The 23113-nt window shown below is 40.6% G+C and overlaps 1 protein-coding gene across 3 annotated transcripts in view; it reads left to right on the top strand.

The window, feature by feature from the left end:
• spidr (scaffold protein involved in DNA repair) overlaps positions 1 to 23113 on the top strand; it is a 282041-nt gene that overhangs the window by 69478 nt on the left and 189450 nt on the right. For all 3 annotated transcript variants that reach the window (XM_063063232.1, XM_063063243.1, XM_063063237.1), the window contains one exon: positions 12246 to 12346. In XM_063063232.1, the coding sequence (XP_062919302.1) occupies positions 12246 to 12346 (101 nt within the window). The remainder of the gene's footprint in view (positions 1 to 12245; positions 12347 to 23113) is intronic.

The following is a 23113-nucleotide window of genomic DNA, read 5'->3' on the forward strand; positions in this document are numbered from 1 at the left end:
CTAAAAAATTAGTGTAGGGGTGGGATTTAGGTTCTGGTACCATTGCAATTTCTTCTGGAGCACAGGTGACCTGTTCAAGAGGGTTGTGTTACACCTGAACTGAAGGGAGTCCAATATACTGGCAGACAGATTTGCTTGTGTTGCTAGGATGAGTTTAAACAAGATTGGCAAGAAGATGGGATCCCAAATATCAGGGAGGCAACTGAGAGGTGGGGATTTTAACTTTCTTAATATGGGATGGAATTTGTTAGGGGCTTTCAGGAAAGTTTCCTTGGCATTATTTAGAGGCTTGACTAGGGTGAGGATAAAACTGACCTATTTTTGAGTTATGAAAAGGGACAGAATTGGTTTCCCGCTCAAGTTCTAAACTGTGGCAAGATGAATGTTGAGGTTATGAGGCAGAACCTTGCAAGGGTTGATTGGAGTAGGTTGTTTTTAGGCAAGAAGACTATAGACAAGTTGGAGGCTTTTAAAAGTGAGATAGTGAGAGTTCAAGGCCTACATGCTCCTGTTAGACTGAAGGGCAAGGCTAGTAGGAGTGTGTAACCATGGATGACAAAGGGATGTTGAGCCCTGGGCCAGATAAAAGAAGGAGACATGGGTCAGGTACAGGCAGCTGGGATCAAGTGAGTCCCTGAAGGAGTATAATGGACACAGAACTCTACCCAAGCAGGATATTAGGAGAACAACAAGAGGATGAGAGATAACTTTGTCAGAGAAGGTTAAGGAAAATCCAGAGATTTTGTAAGTATTTTAAGGGACAAAGAATAACCAGAGAGGGAATAGGGCCCTGTTAAACTGTTAGACTTCTGGTCTTCTTCCATGGTAAAAACTAGGAAAAGTAAATGAGGAGTTCTTTGGGGATAAAATAGAGGAGGTGCTGGATTTTTAAAAAGGTATGAAGATAAACAAATACCTAGAGCCTGGCGAGATTTATCCAAGAACACTGGGAAGCTGGAGTAGAGTTTGCAGGAATCTTATCTGAGGTATATGCATCATGGTTTGCCATCGTTGCTGATAGACTGGAAGTAGTGCCTTTATTTAAGGAGGGTGCCAAAGAAAAGCCTGTGAGTTCTTGGCTAGGACATCTTAACATCAGTAGTAAGTTACAAGGGATATGATATACAGTGCCTATAAAAAGTATTCACCCCACTTGGAAGTTTTCTTGTTTTATTGTTTTACAACATTGAATCACAGTGGATTTAATTTGGCTTTTTCGACACTGATCAACAGAAAATCACTATTTCTTGTCAAAATGAAAACAGATCTTTACAAAGTGATCTAAATTAATTACACAGATAAACCACAAAATAATTGATTGCATAAGTATTCACCCTCTTTAATATGACACACCAAATCATCACTGGTCCAGCCAATTGGTTTTTGAAGTCACATAATTAGTTAAATGGAGATCACCTCCACATCTCTAAATGGAGAGTCAAGGTGTTTTAATTAATTGTAGTAAAAATACATCTGTATCAGGACGATCCAACTGCTGTTGAGTCAGCATCCTGGCAAAATCTACACCATGAAGACTAAGGAAAACTCCAAGCCACTCTGTGAAAAGGTTATTGAAAAGCACAAGTCAGGAGATGGATACAAGAAAATTTCCAAGTTACTTGGAGTTATAGTTAAGTCAATCATCAAGAAATGGAAAGAACATGGCACAGCTGTAAATCTGCCTGGACCATGCCGTCCTCAAAAACTGAGTGAATGTGCAAGGGAGACCACCAAGAGACCTATGACAACTCTGGAGGAATTACAAGCTTCAGTGGCTCAGATAGGAAAGACTGCACATACAAGAACTGTTGTCCGGGTGCTTCACCAATTGCCCCTTTATGGGAGAGTGGCAAAGAGAAAATCACATGAAATAAGACCCTAAGATATAGGAACAGAAGTAGGCCATGTGGCCCATCGAGCCTGCTCCACCATTCAATCATAGGCTGATCCAATTCTTCCAGTCAACCCCACTCCTCTGCCTTTTCCCCATACCCTGTGATGCCCTGGCTAATGAAGATTCAATCTATCTCTGCCTTAAATCCACCCAATGACTTGGCCTCCGCAGCTGCTCATGGCAACAAATTCCACAGATTTACCACCCTCTGACTAAAGTAATTTCTCCGCATCTCTGTTCTAAATGGACATCCATCAATCCTGAGGTCATGCCCTCTTGTCCTAGACTCCCCTACCTTGGGAAATAACTTTTCTAATCTGTTCTGTTCGGGCCTTTTAACATTCGGAATGTTTCTATGAGATCCCCCCTCATTCTCCTGAACTCCAGGGAATACAGCCTAGGAGCTGCCAGATGTTTCTCTTACGGTAACCCTTTCATTCCTGGAATCATTCTTGTGAATCTTCTCTGAACCCTCTCCAGTGTCAGTATATTCTTTCTAAAATGAGGAGCCCAAAACTGCACACAATACTCACAAGTGTGGTCTCACGGGTGCCTTATAGAGCCTCATCACATCCCTGCTCTTATATTGTATGCCTCTAGAAATGAATGCCAACATTGCATTTGCCTTCTTCACAACTGAATCAACCTGGAGATTAACCTTTAGGGTATCCTACACAAGGACTCCCAAGTCCCTGTGCATCTCTGCATTTTGAATTCTCTCCCCACCTAAATAATAGTCTGCCTGTTTATTTCTTCCACCACAGTGCATGACCATACACTTTTCAACATTGTATTTCATTTACCACTTCTTTGCCCATTCCCCTAAACTATTTAAGTCTCTCTGCAGGCTCTCTGTTTCCTCAACACTACAATCTCAGCTCGAGTTTACCAGAAGGCATGTGGTTGGCTCTGAGGTCAGCTGGAAGACATTTCTATGGTCTGATGAAACCAAAATTGAGCTTTTTGGCCATCAGACTAAATGTTATGTTTGGCATAAGCCAAACACTGCACATCATCAAAAACACACCATTCCTGCTGTGAAGCATGGTGGTGGCTGCTCATGCTGTAGGGATGCCTCACTGCAGCAGGCCTTGGAAGGCTTGTGAAGGTAGAGGGTAAAATGAATGCAGCAAAATATCGGGAAATCCTGGAGGAAAACCTGATGCGACTTGGGAGAAGATTTATTTTCCACCAAGACAACGACCCCAAACATAAAGCCATAGCTACACAGGAGTGCCTTAAAAACAGCAAAGTTAAGGTACTTTGATTCTAGACCTCAATCCAGTAATTGGGAATATGTGGTTGGGCTTGAAAACAGCTGTTCACTCATGATCCTCATGCAATCTGACAGAGCTTGAGCAGTTATGTACGGAAGAATGGGGGAAATTTGCAGTGTCCTGATGTGCAAAGCTGATAGAGACATATCCACATAGACTCAAGGCTATAATTGCTGGCAAAGGTGCATCAACTAAAACTGATTTGAAGGGGTGAATACTTATGCAATCAATTATTTTGTGTTTTATATTTGCAATTCATTTAGATCACTTTGTAGAGATCTATTTTCATATTGACACAAAAGAGTTTTTATGTTGATCAGTGTCAAAAAAGCCAAATTGAATCCACTGTGTTTCAGTGTTGTAGAACAATAAAACATAAAAACTTCCAATGGGGGGGGGAGTGCTGAAATCTTTTTATAGGCACTGTATGTGCATTTGGAAAAATGGGTTGATTAGGAGTATTCAACATGGCTTTGTGCATGGGAGATCATGTCTTATGAACTTGATTGAGTATTTTGATGAGAAGAAGGCAGAGCAGTAGACATGATTTATATGGACTTCAGTAAGGCCTTCAGTAACGCCCTGCATGTTATGCTGCTCTGGAAAGTTAGATTGCATGGAATCCATGGAGAGTTGGCTAATTGGATTGATGGTAGAAAACAGAGGACGATGATAGTAAGTTACTTCGTGGAGGGGGAAAAGTGGACTATGAAGAAGGTTATCAGTAATTACACGGGGATCTTGATCAGCTGAACAACTGGGCTGAGGAATATCAAATAGAGTTGAATTTGGTTAAGTGTGAGGTTTTGCATTTTTGAAAATTATATCCAGGTCAAACTTTCATAGGGAATGGCAGGGCTGTGGGGATTGTTCGAGTGTTAGTGCATGGTTCACTGAAAGTGAAGTCTCAGGTTGTCAGGGTTGTGAAAAAGACTTTTGGCACACTGGGCTTTGTAAATCAGGACATTATAAAAGTTAGGAGATTGTACTGGTGAGGCCACACTGAAGTATTGATCAGTGATTGATTTGAGATAGCACTACATTGATGTTGCTAGATGAGGTTCCTCTTTTCTCCCGAAATGCATTCATAATTCTCGAAAACAGATACAGAAGGAAGATGCTACCAATCTAATCCCAACTTTCAGCATTGTAACAGTAGTCCTGCAAATCGCAGCTCTTCAAATAGACAAATGCATTCATTAAATGTTGTAAGAGTTTCTGCCTCTATCATGTTTTTGTAATAATGAATTCCAGACAGTTGCCTCCCCACTCTTGATGATTTATTTACCCTCTTGGATCCACTGCATTAGAGATTTCTTGAAATTAGTCTATTTTGATGTTCAACTCCCTTAGCTAAGGAAAATTAGTCTTCATATTTACTTGATCTGTGCTTCTCATAAATATACTGTATGTATCTCATTTAAGTTATCTGCCAGTCACCTCCATTCCAAACGAAACAACCACAGCCAATGCAACCTTTCCTCATACCTAAGATTTTCTTGTCCTGACAACATCATCCTATATCTCTCTGAACTCCTCAGTGCAATCACATCTGTCCTATGTTTTGCTGAGCATAACTTGTGCTTTGGCCAAAAATGCATTGCATACAATTCTTACATAATATGCTCCTTTATTTTTTCAAAAAAGAATAGAAATGTTGAAACATTAAACCAGTTGGGAAGCATCTGTGAAGAGAGAAACCAGTTACTATTTTGAGTAAGGGGCCCTTCCTTAAATTTCAGAGGTTGAAAGATGAGCAAGACAAGTCAGTAGTTACATTTGCGACCTTGTAAAAGATGTTGGTGGATAGTCATCTGAGATGGAGACAGAGGTATCCAGGAAAGGAAGTGATGGATCACATGAATGAGATCAGGATGGAAATTGGCAGCAAAAGTGATGGAATTTTTGAGTCTTATATGGATGAAGTATGAGGCAGTAGTGCAATTATCAGTATATTGAGAACAGTTGGGGAAGTGATTCCAAATAAATCTGGAACAAAAACTTGCACAATGTCCACTTCCTATTCTCTGGTACTTTAATTCTCAATCCCACTCCTCTTCTGACCTGATGTCAGCAGCCTTCTCCAAAGCTGTTCTGAGGGCCAACATAAAGTAGAAGAAAATATTTTTGTCTACTATCTAGCCACTTTGTAACCTTCGAAAGTTCAAAGTAAATTTATTATCGAAGTACTTATATGTCACCCATATAAAAAGCCTGAGATTCATTTTGCTGTCGGCATACTCAATAAATCCACAGCAGTGTAATAACCAGAGTAGAATCAGTGAAAGAGTACAGAAAGGAAGGAATAATAATGAGTAATAAATATTGAAAACGAGCTGATGAGTCCTTGAAAGTGAGTCTATAGGTTGTGAGAACATTTCAATGAAGGGGCAAGTGAAGATGAATGAAGTTATCCACTCTGGTTCAAGAACCTGATGTTTGAGGGGTAGTAACTGTTCCTGAACCTGGTGGTGAGAGTCCTGAGACTCCTATACCTTCTTCCTGATAGCAGCATGTCCTGGTTGGAGACGGTCCCTGATGATGGATGCTTCCATACCATGCTGCGATGCAGCCCGTCAATATGTTCTCTACTACACATCTATAAAAGTTCCTCAAAGTTTTAGCTGTCATGCTGAATCTTCACAAACTGCTAAAGAAGTAGAAACCATAGAAAACCATAGAAAAACTACAGCACAGAAACAGGCCTTTTGGCCCTTCTTGGCTGTGCCGAACCGTTTTCTGCTTAGTCCCATTGACCTTGCACATGGACCATATCCCTCCACACACCTCCCATCCATGTATCTGTCCAATTTATTCTTAAATGTTAAAAAAGAACCCGTATTTACCACCTCGTCTGGCAGCTCATTTCACACTCCCACCACTCTCTGTGTGAAGAAGCCCCTCCTAATGTTCCCTTTAATCTTTTCCCCCTTCACCCTTAACCCATGTCCTCTGGTTTTTTTCTCTCCTTGCCTCAGTGGAAAAAGCCTGTTTGCATTCACTCTTATCTATACCTCTATCAAATCTCCCCTCATTCTTCTATGCTCCAGGGAATAAAATCCTAACCTATTCAACCTTTCTCTGTAACTGAGCTTCTCAAGTGCAGGCAACATTCTTGTAACCTTCTGTGCACTCTTTCAACCTTATTAATATCCTTCCTGTAATTTGGTGACCAAAACTGAACACAATACTCCAGATTCGGCCTCACCAAAACCTTATACAACCTCATCATAACAATCCAGCTCTCATACTCAATACTTAGATTAATAAAGGCCAATGTACCAAAAGCTCTCTTTACGACCCTATCTACCTGTGACGCCACTTTTAGGGAACTTTGTATCTGTATTCCCAGATCCCTCTGTTCTACTGCACTCCTCAGTGCCTTACCATTTACTCTGTATGTTCTACGTTGGTTTGTCCTTCCAAAGTGCAATACCTCATACTTGTCTGTATTAAACTCCGTCTGCCATTTTTCAGCCCATTTTTCCTGCTGGTCCAAATCCCTCTGCAAGCTTTGAAAACCTTCCTCACTGTCCACTACACCTCCAGTCTTTGTATCATCAGCAAATTTGCTGATCCAATTTACCACATTATCATCCAGATCATTGACATAGAGGACAAATAACAATGGACCCAGCACTGATCTCTGTAGCACACCATTAGTCACAGGCCTCCACTCTGAGAAGCAATCCTCTCCTACCACTCTTTGGCTTCTTCCATTGAGCCAACGTCTAATCCAATTTACCACCTCTCCATGTATACCTAGCGACTGAATTTTCCTAACTAACCTCCCATGTGGGGCCTTGTCAAAGGCCTTACTGAAGTCCATGTAGACAACATCCACTGCCTTCCCTTCATCCACTTTCCTGGTAACCTCCTCGAAAAACTCCAATAGATTGGTCAAACATGACCTACAAAGCACGAAGCCATGTTGACTCTCCCTAATAAGTCCCTGTATATCCAAATGCTTGTAGATTCAGTCTCTGAGTACTCCCTCCAATAACTTACCCACTACCAACGTCAAACTTACCGGCCTATAATTTCCCCAATTACTTTTCGATCCTTTTTTAAACAATTGAACAACATGAGCCATTCTCCAATCCTCCGGCACCTCAGCCGTAGACACTGACATTTTAAATATATCTGCCAGGGCCCCTGTAATTTCAATACTAGTCCTCTTCAAGGTCTGAGGGAATACCCTGTCAGGTCCTGAGGATTTATCCACTTTAATTTGCCTCAAGATAGCAAGCACCACCTCCTTTTCAATCTCAAACAACAGGAATTCTGCAGATGCTGGAAATTCAAGCAATACACATAAAAGTTGCTGGTGAACACCGCAGACCAGGCAGCATCTCTAGGAAGAGGTGCAGTCGACGTTTCAGGCCGAGACCCTTCGTCAGGGACGAAGGGTCTCGGCCTGAAACGTCGACTGCACCTCTTCCTAGAGATGCTGCCTGGCCTGCGGCGTTCACCAACTTTTATGTGTGTTGCTCCTTTTCAATCTGTACAGTTTCCATGATCTCACTACTTGTTTCCCTTAATTCCATAGACTTCACGCCAGTTTCCTTAGTAAATACAGACGCAAAAAACCCATTTAAGATCTCCTCCATTTCTTTTGGTTCCGCACATAGCCAACCACTCTGATCTTCAACAGGACCAATTTTATCCCTTACAATCCTTTTACTCTTAATATACCTGTAAAAGCTCTTTGGATTATCCTTCACTTTGACTGCCAAGGCAACCTCATGTGTAATTTTAGCCCTCCTGATTTCCTTCTTAAGTATTTTCTTGCACTTTTTATACTCCTGAAGCACCTTATTTACTCCCTGTTTCCTATACATGTCCTACAACTCTCTCTTCTTCTTTATCAGAGTTGCAATATCCCTTGAGAACCAAGGTTCCTTATTCCTATTCACTTTGCCTTTAATCCTGACAGGAACATACAAGCTGTGCACTCTCAAAATTTCTCCTTTGAAGGCTTCCCACTTACCGATCACATCCTCGCCAGAGAACAACCTGTCCCAATCCACGCTTTTTAGATCCTTTCTCATTTCTGCAAATTTGGCCTTCTTCCAGTTTAGAACCTCAACCCTAGGACCAGATCTATCTTTATCCATGATCAAGTTGAAACTAGAAGTGCTGCTGTGCTTTCTTCATAATTGCGCTTACATGCTGGGCCCAGGACAGGTCCTCCAAAATAATAACACCGAAGAATTTACCCATGTAATTGTGTACCTATATTTTATTGCATGTGTCATTTTAAGCTGCAGCAATTTCTTCCAATGTTCATATGCTTTTCCGGTTCCGAACCAGTGAACAAATCAACTGAATGATTAAGAAGGGCAAGATTTTGGTTCATTTGCAAGGAAATAATTGTCGCCTGAAAGACAATCTTTGCAATTTCCTTCATAATTCACATTTTTAAACAATAAAAGCAAATTTAATTATGTGGTCTGGGCAAGATATGTTTATGGGGAAGCTAAAGAAACAATGTCTAGACATCTGTCCATGCCTTATTGGGTAGGGTGTGACTGAAAGAGGAGATCAGGGGTTATTGAAGATATTGGGATGGGGTGAAGGGCAAGCAATAGCCAGCAATGCTTGACAGAGACACAAGAGACTGCAGATGCTGTATTCTGGAGCAAACAAAACTGCTGGAGGAACTCAGCCGGTCAGACAGCATGCACAAGTTCCTTCAGCATTCTGTTTATTGACTCAGCAGAGCTTTATAGTCTTTTATGTTTAATTAAATTTTTTCTTGCTATCCCATCTTATTCATAATGGCGTGTGTTTTTTTTTTGGATTGTAAATAAAAGCTGCGTGAGAAATGTGTTTTCTTGACCTAATGTTGGACTGGAAGGCCAAAGGGACTTCGCTGCAAATGCATGTCTGTTTTTGTCATCCCTGTATATGTGGCATGTTGCATTTCTAACTTACATTGAATGCAGGCTCCCTGCTGGCTATAATTATGATATAGGCAGTTGTTTAGGTGCTGTGGAATGAGTATGGTGCCTTGAAGTTCATATGCTGTAGTTCAGCATGTCCACATTTGATTGAATATGTGTGAGGGAAAGATCCTTGTGAATGTTTCATTTTATTCTCCTCTAATTGGGACATACTTGGGTACGAACAGACTAATCTTGCCTGAGTTTAAAAGGAACTGTATGGTCTGTCTGATCTTGGCTTAATTGCAAGAACAATAAGATAGTAAGAGAGAAAAAAACTCTTGACATCTCCCAACTATACTTTCCCATAACTTGCTTTGACTTCACATATGTTAACCCCTGAAATTCTATCTTAGTTTCTATTTCCAACCAAAAATAATTAGTGTGCAGGTCACTGACCAGGAATAAAATGCATGAGATTACTATTTTTGAAAGTATGTATGATTTAAAAATAATTAGTAGCTGATTTAACTTCATGTTTAATTGTTTAGGCACGTGCAGTTTTCTGTGCAGTTGTATCTGCATTCATGTTTGTTCGCTCTGATCAAATGTGGGTCGTATCTTTAGAGACTGCTTGTCAAAGGATCTCTGATAGTCTTGTGTCTCATTGCAGTATTTGTGTGTACCATCAGTTATTACTTATTATTTAAATATTGTTCTGTTTGTAACATTTTAATATCTCTATCCCCAGCAGTATTTCTCTGATCATTTGGGTTATAAACTCTTAATCTCATGCTAAGTTATCTCGTTTTCCAATATAATGTATTATCTCAACCTTTCAAGCATTATCAATTGATGAGATATATTAGGTCAAAATCTTTTCATCAGATCTGGAAAAAATGGCAATGTTATAGAGAAGAGATACTGGAGGGAACAAAGAAGAATATCTGTGATTGGGTGTAGACCAAATTTATAAGGATAATAATGACTTTTAAAATAGTAGTTAGATATGGAAAGGCATCACACTAACAGTGAAAATAACAAAGATAAAAGGGGTGTGACTCTCAATTAAATTCAATATTAAGGTTTAAGGGCCGCAACGTGTGCTGTTAGAAGATGGGATGCTGCTCCCCAAATTTATGTTGGACATCTTTATAGCAATATTGGAGGCCAAAGGCAGCACAATTTGGTAGTGTGTTGAAGAATTGAACTGGTGGGCAACTGGAGCTAAGATACGCTCTTGCAGACTGAACAGAAGTGCTTTGCAAAATGGACACTCAGTTTACTTCTGGTTTCTCCAATTTCGGAGACACCGCATTGTGACCACCAGATGTGGTGCAGTAAGTTAAAAGAAATGCAAGTAATTGCTACTTCACCAGGACGGAGTGTTTAGGTTCCTGGATGATGGGAAGGGAAGAAGTAAAAGGGCCAAATGTTTCGTTGCCCGTGGTTGAATGGCAACTTGCCATCAGAATGGAAGTGGTTGGTGTGCATAGAAGAATAAATTGAAATTCCAGAGGTAAAGCTTTGTTCCAAATGCTTAAATAAGATGATATCAGAGAGGATGTACCTCGTGGTGACATTCCATCAAACATAGTGGAAATTATGGAAATCGTTAAGGCTACAGGATGAGATAACAAGAAAAGGAAGAGAACAATCAGACATATCACGTGAAACTGGGAGCATTGCAGAAATTAGCAGCAAAGGTAATGAAAGCAACACCAATTCAATTATCATTGCACCAACAGAAGAGTTTGGGGGGTGGGTGGAGCTGAATAGGACTGAAATGACAATGACTGAAATAATCGAGATCCTCTCCCATGCATATGTGGGAGATGGCAAATGTGCATTTTCACACTCTGTCTTCCCATTATCCAAAGACTCAAAAGTCCTTACAGGTGAATCAGCAATTCACTTTCACGTCTTCCAGTTTAATGTATCGTATTTGATGCTCATATTGTGATCTTTTCTTTTCATTGTTTGGGTGGCAGCTTTGAAACCCATCTCTGTTCAATCTGCAAGGCTGACCTTCGGCTTCAGTCCTCTGTCACTTTAATTGTCTTTCCCACTCCCCTTTGACATCTCACCCACCTTCCACCTCCTACCTTACAAGTAGATATAGGAGCTGTCAGAATCAAATATGTTTGTAAAATTTCAATATTGTACTGATGACACGACAGTGGTGGGGCTCATCATCAACAATAATGAGATGGCCTACAGAAAAGAGGTAGAAGAGCTCGAGACGGTGTAAGGCAAATAACCTCTTCATTAATGTCAACAAGACAAAGGAGATGGTTATCAACTTCAGTAAACTCATACAACTCATACCCCCCTTTACAATGGTGGTACAGCAGTGGAAACTGCAAGCAGTTACAAACTCCTGGGAGTGCACATCTTACACAATCTCTCATGGTCCCAGCATACATCCTACACAGTCAAGAAAGCTCACCAATGCCTCTACTTTCTGAGGAGACTGAAGAGAACCGGACTTGCACATCTCTACTTGTGTCATTCTACAGATGCATGGAAGAGAGCAGCCTAACAAGCTGCATCACTGCTTGATATGGAAACTGCAGTGCGGCGGACAGGAAGGCTCTACAGTGGGTAGTCAAAACTGCCCAACGTTTCACTGGCACCAGTCCTCCGACCATCAAGAACATATGTACAGAAAGGTGCTGGAAAAGGGTCAGTAACATCATGAAGGATCCTACACGCCCTGCTCATGTACTGTTTATCCCACTCCCATCAGGGAGGAAGCTACATCTGCCAGAAACACCAGATTCAAAAGCAGTTAATTTTCCCAAGCAGTAAGGTTGATCAACACATCCACCCATTAACTTCACCACTACTTTATTCTTTCCCATCAGTCACCTTATGTACAGCCTGGCATCACTTTATGGACATACAATCGATCTATGTATATAAGCTATCTTGTGTATTTATATTGTGTGTTTTTTAAATTATTTGTTCTTTATATCATTACTATTTTTGTGTGCTGCATTGGATCCAGAATAACAATTATTTTGTTCTCTTTACTCTTGTTTTCAGGAAATTATATTAAATAAATTTGAATATATTCATTGTTCTGTGGCCTTACAATCAATTTTAAAATAGTGGATTTTGACATGGTCTTATGCATGGAGTTTCTTTCAGGATAAATCTAACTTAAAATTATTTCATCTTCTTCAGGGGAGGACTAGCAGAAAGGTTAAACAGACTACTATGCAGAGAGAGGTCTGCCATCAATTTTTGGAGGCATCAGTCTTTAACTGATTCCAGACTTCAAAGAGGTATGTCTCTTTACAGAAGAGGGTTCTATCTGAATTTACATTTTCAACCACATATCTTATGCTTCCTGAGGTTTGTGTTACTTTTGAAAAGTCTCCTTGCTTGAGTGTGTTCTAAGTATATTTATAAACTGGTTTGTGACTTTGTATGGCATCTCGATAGGTACAGGACTTCTGGTTCTGAATCAGAAGCTAGTACAGTGCTTTTCTGGGCATGAACCTAACAAAACCTTTTCAGAACAGTGTATTTGTATTGTAACTTGTTGTTTTCTATTATTGTAATAATGAAGTTGGACATTAAATATGCAATGGCATTTGCAGCAGAAAGCAATTATAATTGTCTCAAGATGTATTGTTATTTGTAGGATTTTTAGTGAACAGATATTCATTACATTTCTCAATTAACCTTGTTTGAAAAGCATATTGTAGTAATGCCAGTGCACTTTTTGGAACAATTCAAGATGGAGAAAAAACTTCTTGGAGCAAATATAATTACAGGTTCAATCGATATAATGGCGAGACTGTCATCATCTGGGCAAATTGCACTGTGAAACAGACATCAACTTCGGGATTTCAGCAGATGTCTATTTGAAGTTGCCATCAATGATTCATCAATGCTGCGTTGGTTGTGTTATGCAATCTTCATAGTGATTATGAGAAACAAACAAAATATTTAAACTGTCAGGTAGTTATGTGTTTTTATTACTATAAATAAATTTCCAATATACCTTCTTGTTTCAAGATATATCAGGGAGTTTTTAGTAGTATACTAATTCAGCAGAGGAAAAAAAAAGCACACCAGGCATAATCTCTGGAAAGGGAAAGTTAATGTTTCAGATCTGGGATCCTGTCTCTGAAGTCCGGACATAAGAATCGGGTTTATTATCACTGGCATACGTATGTTGTGAAATTTACTGTTTTGTTGTAGCTGTACTGTGCAAGACATAAATTTGCTGGAATTTACCATAAGACCATAAGACAAAGGAGCAGAAGTAGGCCATTCGGCCCATCGAGTCTGCTCTGCCATTTTATCATGAGCTGATCCATTTTCTCCTATTTAGTCCCACTCCCCTGCCTTCTCTCCATAACCTTTGATGCCCTGGCTACTCAGATACCTATCAATCTCTGCCTTAAATACACCCAATGACTTGGCCTCTACTGCTGCCCGTGGCAACAAATTCCATAGATTCACCACCCTCTGACTAAAAAAATTTCTTCGCATTTCTGTTCTGAAAGGGTGCCCTTCAATCCTTAAGTCATGCCCTCTCGTACTAGACTCCCCCATCATGGGAAACAACTTTGCCACATCCACTCTGTCCATGCCTTTTAACATTTGAAATGTTTCTATGAGGTCTCCCCCATTCTTCTAAACTCCAAGGAATACAGTCCAAGAGCGGACAAACGTTCTTCATAAGTTAACCCTCTCATTCCTGGAATCATTCTAATGAATCTTCTCTGTACCCTCTCCAACGTCAGCACATCCTTTCTTAAATAAGGAGACCAAAACTGCCCACAGTACTCCAAGTGAGGTCTCACCAGCGCCTTATAGAGCCTCAACATCACATCCCTGCTCCTATACTCTATTCCTCTAGAAATGAATGCCAACATTGCATTCGCCTTCTTCACTACTGACTCAACCTGGAGGTTAACTTTAAGGGAATCCTGTACGAGGACTCCCAAGTCCCGTTGCTTCTCAGAACTTTGAATTCTTTCCCCATTTAAATAATAGTCTGCCCGTTTATTTTTTCTGCCAATGTGCATAACCATACACTTTCCAACATTGTACTTCATTTGTCACTTCTCTGCCCATTCTTCCAATCTATCCAAGTCTCTCTGCAGACTCTCCGTTTCCTTAGCACTACTGGCCCCTCCACCTATCTTCGTATCGTCAGCAAACTTAGCCACAAAGCCATGTATTCCAGAATCTAAATCGTTGATGTACAATGTAAAAAGAAGCGGCCCCAACACTGATCCCTGTGGAACACCACTGGTAACCGGCAGCCAACCAGAATAGGATCCCTTTATTCCCACTCTCTGTTTCCTACCAATCAGCCAACGCTGATTACACAAATAAATAAATAGTATAATAAATAGTAATAAATACACCAGCAGCCGGTGGTGTGGTGGCATCAAACCATAAAACATAGGAGCAGAATTAGGCCTTTTGGCCCATCAAGTCTGCTCCACCATTCCATCATGGCTGATCCTTTTTTTCTCCTCCTCAAACCCACTTCGCGGCCTCCTCCCTGTAAACTTTGATGACATGTCCAGTCAAGAACCTATCAATCTCTGCCTTAAATACACCCAACGACCTGACCTCCGCAGCTGCATGTGGCAACAAATTCCACAAATTTACCACCCTCTGGCTAAAGAAATGTCTCCGCATCTCTGTTTTGAATGGATGCCCCACTATCCTGAGGCTGTGTCCTCTTGTCCTAGACTCTCCCACCACGGGAAACATCCTTTCCACAACTACTCTGTCTAGTCCTTTCAACATTAGAAAGGTTTCAATGAGATCCCCTCTTATCCTTCTAAATACCAGCAAGTACAGACCCAGAGCCATCCAACGTTCCTCGTATGATAACCCTTTCATTCCTGAAATCATCTTTGTGAACCTCCTCTGGACCCTCTTCAATGCCAGCACATCTCTTCTAAGATGAGGAGCTCAAAACTGTTCACAATACTCAAGGTGAGGCCTCACCAGTGCCTTATAAAGTCTCAGCATCACATCCCTGCTCTTGTATTCTCTTCCACACCATTGACTCAACCTGCAAGTTAACGTTCAGAGTCTTCTGCACAAGGACTCCCAAGTCCCTTTGCATCTCAGATTTTTGGATTTTCTCCCTGTTTAGAAAATAGTCTGCACATTTACTTCTACTACCAAAGTCCATGACCATGCATTTTCCAACATTGTATTTCATTTGCCACTTTCTTGCCCAGTCTCCTAATCTGTCTAAGTCCTTCTGCGTCCTACCTGTTTCCTCCGCGCTACCTGCCCCTCCAACAATCTTTGTATCATCTGCAAAATGCATGCATTACTAAATGACAGTAAAAGAGGCAAACAACAGGAATTCTGCAGATGCTGGTAACTCAAGCAACACACATCAAAGTTGCTGGTGAACGCAGCAGGCTAGGCAGCATCTCTAGAAAGAGGTACAGTCGACGTTTCAGGCCGAGACTCCTCGTCAGGACTAACTGAAGGAAGAGTTGTCTGTCTCCTATCATTTTGGATCTCCCCCTCCCCCTCCCACTTTCAAATCTCTTACTAACTCTTCCTTCAGTTAGTCCTGACGAAGGGTCTCGGCCTGAAACGTGGACTGTACCTCTTCCTAGAGATGCTGCCTGGCCTGCTGCATTCACCAGCAACTTTGATGTGTATTGCGACAATAAAAGAGGACTGTGTCTCTTCATAATCTAAAAAATTGGCAACAAAGCCATCTACTTCATCATCTAAATCATTTATATACAGCATAAAAAGAAGTGGTCCCAACACTGACCCCTGCAGAACACCACTAGTCACTGGCAGCCAACCAGAAAAGGATCCTTTTATTCCCATTTGCTGCCTCCTTCCAACCAGCCAATGCTCTAACCATGTTAGTACCTTTCCTGTAATACCACGGGCTCTAAACTTGGTAAGCAGTCTCACGTGTGGCACCTTGTCAAAGGCCTTCTCAAAGTCCAAATATACAACATCCACTGCATCCCCTTTGTCTATCCTATTTGTAATCTCCTCAAAGAATTCCAACAGGTTTGTCAGGCAGGAGTTTCTCTGAAGGAAATCATGCTGACTTTGTACTATCATGTCCTGTGTCACCAAGTACTCCATCACCTCGTCCTTAACAATTGACTCTTAACATCTTCCTAACCACTGAGGTCAGGCGAATTATTGGTCAATAATTTCTTTTCTGCTGCCTTCCTCTTCACTCAAAGAGTGGAGTAACATTTGCAATTTCCAGTCCTCTGGCACCATGCCAGAGTGCAATGATCTTGATCTTTGAAAGATCATTGCTAATGGCACCACAATCTCCAAAGCTACCTTTTTCAGAACCTTAGGGTGCAGTTTATCTGGTCCGGTGACTTATGTACTTTTAGGTCTTTCAGCTTTTTGAGCACCTTCTCTCTTGTAATAGTAACTGCACCCACTTCTCTTACTTCATGCACTACAACATCTGGCACACTGCTAGTGTCTTCCACTGTGAAGAATGAGGAAAATACTCATTTAGTTCATCTGCCATCTCCTTGTCCCCCATTATTACTTCTCCTGCTTCATTTTCTAGTGATCGATAATCCACTCTCGTATTTCTTTCATTTTTTACTGACTTGAAAAAGCTTTTGCAATCTACTTTGATATTATCTTGCTAGCTTGCTTTCATATTTCATCTTTTTCCTTCTAATGATTCTTGTAGTTGCTCTCTGTAGGTTTTTAAAAGCTTTCCAAACCTTTGTGTTCCCAGCAGTTGGCTTGGAGGTGGATGGTCCTGACTTTGAGTCTGGATGGGTCCTGACCTGGTCAGCAGCAGTATGGCTATGAATGAAAGGCCTGGCAATCTACTTCCATTTCTTGCCATGAAAACCCAGTGGACATCTAGGCTATCCATAGGGTCACCATGAGTCGATGGGAACGCGACGGCGCTGAACAACAACAGAAGACAAATGGGTTCATGTTCATGGAATGTTCATAAATCTGATGGTGGAGGGAAAGATATTGTTCTTAAAACATTGAGTCTGGGCTTTTAGGCTCCTGAACTGATGGTAGTAAGGCAAAGAGGGCATGTCACAGATGCAGAGGATCTTTAGTGATGGATGCTGTCCTGTTGAAGATGTCCTTGACGGTGAGGAGAGTTGTGCCCATGATGGAACTAGTTGATTCTACAAGCTTCTGCAGCCTCTTGCAACCCCTGTGCGCTGGAGGCTCCATACCAGGCAGTAACAACATATGAAATCTCCTCAAACTCCTAATTAAGTAGAGCCACTGGTGTACCTTGTTTGTGATTGTGACAACACACAACCGGCCGATCTATCTCACTCAGCTACCATGCTAGGTTTTGAATTCAACTGATCTGTCTAGCTTGCTGAGTAATTCCAGCATTTTCTGTCTTGATTTCAGACTTTCAGCAACTTTAGCTTGTTTATTTTTCTAATAAAATAAACTGATCTACTTTGCAGAATTAAGTAAAAGACAATGCAGTGAAGAAATGATTGATGCTTATCAGTTTTCTATTGGTATCTCATGAACGATATATGAAGTTATGAGAAGAGAACAAATAATATGTGTTGAAAGAAACAACAAATATCTGAAGCTTGTTACATGAAAGTTTTGGTGGCAGCACACAGTTTAAAATAGCAATGTGGTTCAATATTCTAGTGCAATTTTCTGTTCTCCCCGACTCCTAGATTCTGATGAACTGTTTATTTAGATGAATAAACTTGCATCTTGTCAACTGATAGACTTGCTGTGCAACTTAGAAATTTGTGAGACATTGCTAAAACTTCCACTTGGTCAGAAGAGGTTGAAATATATAATCTTCCATTTAAAAATTAAACTAACACATAAAAAATTGAGTCAGAATTTGAATTTTCATATTTTAGTCCCACTCCAGGATTTCAAAGCATAATATAGACTGATCAATAAATGCAGTTCTGAGAATAAGTTGCTTTCTTCAGTCATCATGTTTTTCAGCAGAGGTACTAAAAAAAGACTACATCTTTTCAAGTAGACGTGGTGTGGCAATAACTGCTCTCAGTATCCTAGCTTACATTCATCTTTGAAGCATTGGCAAAAGCTAGTTGGCTGGAGTATGCATTGTCACTGAGGAACAGCAGAAGTAGGGTTAAGGTTTCTTTTTGTGGAAGTATCTACTACTAGGGGTCACTGTTAAGATGAGAGATTGCCTATTTCCCATCTTAACGGATGAGAACAAAAATGGTCATGACTGTCAAAAACACTTGGCTATTGAAGAGGGTGCACCTTGCTGAATGAAAAGAAGTGAGCTTTTCATCAGAGTCTAAAGTCATCAGAACGGCTCTAACTGATGTTGAGTGCTGGGAAAGTGGGGTGTGTACTTGTGTAAATCAGACCAGAAAACCTGTTGGATTACATTTGGTTTATTTAAGAAAACCTGTGAAGTAGAAAGGAAAATCTGAGCAGAGCTGGGTCATCATTTTTTTGTTAACAAAATTAAAGGAGTTTTTGGATCAACATCTTTCCTCTATGGATTTAGTTACTGGTTAGAATGCTGATAAGCAGCAGCAATAAAAGCGGCAAAGTAGGCAAATGCATCATTTTACAGTGCCAGCAATCACCAGTTGGAGTTCAATCCCTGCTGCTGCCTGTAAGGGGTTTTTACTTTCTCCCCGTGACTGCATGGGTTTCATTTGGACTATCTGTTTTCCTTCATTTGCAAAGATGATTGGTTAGAGTTAGAGAGTCGTGGGCATGCTATGTTGGCACCGGAAGTGTGGCAACACTTATGGGCTGCCCAGCACAATCATTGATCATTTGATTTGACACAAAAGACATATTTCACTTGGTTTTGATGTACCTGTGACAAATAAATCTAATATTTTTAATCATTACTTCTCACATGAGTTTTGTGGAAAAATGCTGGATGGTAGTCAGTTATTTCTACCCCCAGGAATAGTGAAAAATTGGAGAAGACATCACAGACACCCCACAGCACTTCTTTGTAATGACTGAATTATATCAGAATGTGGCTGACCAGAATGGTACAAACTCCATTATTTTAATCCATTCTGAAATTTTGCTGAGCATTGGGAAGGACTGGCGTCCTCAGATCAAAAATTAGTGGATACAGCCCAGTCTATCCTGGGTAAAAACCTCCCCACCATCGATCACATGTACATGGAACACTGTCACAGGAAAGCAGTATCTCGCATCAAGGACCCCCACCACCTGGGACATGTTCTCTTCTCGCTGTTACCATTACTGAACTGCTCCCACAATCTATAGACTCACTTTCAGGGACACTTCATCAGTAGTTATTCCTTATTGATTGATTGACTTATTATTTCTCTTTTTTCTTTTTTGTATTTGCACAGTTTGTTGCCTTTTGCACACTGATTGTTTGTCCATTCTGTTGGGTGTGGTCTTTTCATTGATTCTATTGTGTTTTTGTATTTACTGTGAAAGCTTGCAGAAAATTAATCTTGGGGTTGTATATGGTGATATGTATGTACTTTGATAATAAAATTACTTGAACTTTGAGTTGCTCTGAGCAGGTATTCTCTCATAGATGGTGGATTTATGGGAAGAGGCAAAGAATGTCATTTTAAGAATGTAAAATGAAATTTGCATCAAAAGTTACGCTAATAATTGTAACATTTGGTCCTTCTGCCAATATAAGTTAGTATTTAATTGTGATATTTGGGGGAAAGAGAATCCAAATATCAATTCAACTTTGATGATTTGGACTGTTTATGAAAGTGAGAAAATAGTGGATGTTTATTCTGTATGAATGTTTCCCTGTTTAAAAAAACATGTTTTACTGTATTTTTTAAAAAGTGCAACAAATTGTATGTTCTTCTCAAATGATTTCTTATTGCTTCTGTACATTGCATATCCATGCACTGTAGGGAAAAAAAATCCAGATTTCATTTAACATGTTGAATTGAGGAGGACAAAGTTCTTTCCACTTATCAGCAAAATTCTGGTGAACTTGTTGACTGATAGCTTGCAGCATTCCATAGTAATGTGTTCCAGTATAGTTTGTGTTTTTCCATTTACAGAACAACATGTAACTTGCCAGCGCACTCTCATCAGGTCTTGACTTGCATTGTATCCATTTAACTTTATAGAACCTTGTATCATTAGGACTAAATATCAGAGATCCAAAGATAAACTATGTTGATTTTATTTTTAAACCTCCCATCTTATAATATGTACAGCTTATTAATAAATATTAACTTTCTCTCCCATTCTTCCCCAGCCACATCAGCCATTACATTTACCTCATGTACAAAATGATGCAGTTTGTGACATCAAAAAGAGTGTAGATGCTGGAATCTGGAGCTGTAAACATTATCCTGGAGGCACACTGAGGGTTGAGCAGCATTTCGTGGAGGTGGCAGAGTGAGTGAGGAAATGTTAATATTTTGGGTTGAAACCGTTCATGAGGAGATGGCCAGTAAAAATAGAAGAAGACGAGTAATGAGACAGAATCTGGAGGTGGTTGTTGGACCAATAGGTGGGCGAAAGATGCTGGGCAGATCAAGCTAGGTCTTGGTAGGTTGGAGTTGGGATACAGAGTCAGGTGGATGATAGAAGGAGGAAAACAAAATAAAAGAGTATGATGGAGCTGGAAGGAGGGTGTGGAGGGTGATGGCAAGACAGCTGCTGGGGAGCGATAAGTCGGAACACAAAGACAACCAGTCCTGGAGTCTAATAAATAAGGAAGATGATAATGGGAGATATCAGGCCTTCTATTATATCTGAAATATCCTCCTTTCTCAGAAAACATAACTGCCTTTCCACTGTGATTAATGGAGCCATCTGCCCTCTGTTCTCTGAACGGCTTTCATCAACCTAACATCAGATAATAGGGATAGTCCTCACCTTCCACCCAACCAGCCTCTGCATCGAGCACATCATCCTTCATCGTTTCTACCAGCTGAAACAAGATCTCACCACTAGCCAAATCTTCTCCTCTCCCACTGCATTCTGCCTTTTGTGGGAACACCTCTGCGGGAACACCTCTGCAGGAACACCTTGTTCTATCCACCTGGAACACCTGCTCTGCTCATCCCTCTTCACCCATCCCTCCTCTCACATCCCCTCCTGACTTCTGGCACTTTCTCCTGCAACTGCAGGAGGTGCAAAACTTACTCCTACACCAACTGCTCATCAACTATTTAGGGTTCTAAGCAACTCTTTAAGGGAGGTAAAGATTAATTTCCATCTCCTCCAACCTCATCTACTACATTTGATGCTCCTGACATGACCTCTTGTACATCAGCAAGGTCAAGTGACACCATAAGACAAAGAGACAGCATTTGGTCATTCAGCCCATTGAGTCTACTCTGCCATTCATTCATGTCTGATTCAAAACTCCAACTAAATTTATTATTGAAGTACGTGTATATCACCAAATACAACTCTGAGATTCATTATCTTGCAGGTATTCATAGTAAGTACAAGAAGCACAACAGAATCATTGAAAGACCACATCCGAGAGGATGGACAAATAATGTGGAAAGGACACCAAAATGTGCAAATACAAAGATAAATAATATTAAATAAATTGGCAATAAATATTTCCAACACGAGATGAAGAATTATTGAATAGGAGTCCATAAGTTGTGTGATTGGGAGAGTGACATTATCCTCTGGATCAGGAGTCTGATGGTTGAAGGGTAAATACTGTTCTAGAACCTGCTGGTGTGGTTCCTGAGGCCCCTTTCTGATGGCAACAGTGAGAAGAGAGCATTGCCTGGATGGTGAGAATCCAGATGTGCTCAATGGTGGGGAGAGCTTTAACTGATGGACTGGGCCATATCCACTACCTTTTGCAGGATTTTTGGTTCGTGGGCATTGCTATTTCCATACCAGCCCGTGATATAATCAATGAATACACTCTCCAGTGCACATTTATAGACTTTTGTCAAAGTTTTAGATAATACGCTGAAAATTCTCAAACTTCTATAAAAGTAAAGGCACTGCCTTGCTTTCTGCGTAATGACACTTACATGCTGGAACCAGAACAGATCCTGTGATACCTGCTGACCCTCTCCACCTCTGATCACCTTCCTCCTCCTAAAGTCAATAAGCAGCTGCTTGGTTTTGCTGACATTGAGTGAGTGAGTGAGAGGTTGTTGTTGTGGCACCGCTCAGCCATTTTTTCAATCTTCCTCCAATATGCTGATTCATCATCATCATTGATTTGGCTTCTCATTCTCCTGCCTTTTCTCCATAACCCTCACTAATTAATAACTTAGCAACCTCTGCTCTAAATATGCCTAGCGATTTGGCCTCCATAGCTGTCTGTGGCAACGAATTCCACAGATTCAGCACCTTCTGCTTAAAGAATTGTGCCCAATCAATGAATGGGAGCACAAGAAGAAAAGGTGACTACACACAGGTCCACGATTGAAGATTAAAAAAGCAGTGCTCCATGGCAGTTTTTGGAGTTTGAAGTACACCCAATCAGTGAACGAGCTTCATTAGCAAGGTCAAATAAAAATAAGGCATGCAGAGCCGGTTTTGGGCCAATGTTAGAGTGGCTTTGGCTTATCAGGCTTGGTATTTGCATTTCCCTTCTTACCACCAACTCAACCTGCAAGTTAACCTTGAGGGAATTCTACATGAGGACTTCCAAGTTCCTTTTTACCTATGACTTACAAATTTTCTCCCCATTTAGAAAATAGTCTATGTCTTTATTCTTTCTTTATGCATGATCATACACTTCCCTGTGCTATATTCCATCTGCCACATCTTTGCCCATTCTCCTAATCTGTCTAAGTCCTTCTGCAGACTCCCTACTTCCTTAATGCTTCCTGCCCTTCACCCGTCTTCATATCATCCACAAACTTGGCCAGAAAGCCATCAATTCCATTATCCAAGGCATTGACATATAATCTGATAGAAAGCGTTCCCAACCACTATGAAATACCATTAGTCACCAGCAGCCAATTAGAAAAGACCCCTTTATTCCCACTCTTTACCTTCTGCCAGTCAGCCAATCTTCAATCCATGATAGTACCTTTCCTGTAATACCATGGGCTCTTATCTTGTTTAGCAGCCTCATGTATGGCACC

The sequence above is a fragment of the Mobula hypostoma genome, chromosome 1, assembly GCF_963921235.1.
Source record: "Mobula hypostoma chromosome 1, sMobHyp1.1, whole genome shotgun sequence".
Lineage (NCBI taxonomy): Eukaryota > Metazoa > Chordata > Chondrichthyes > Myliobatiformes > Myliobatidae > Mobula > Mobula hypostoma.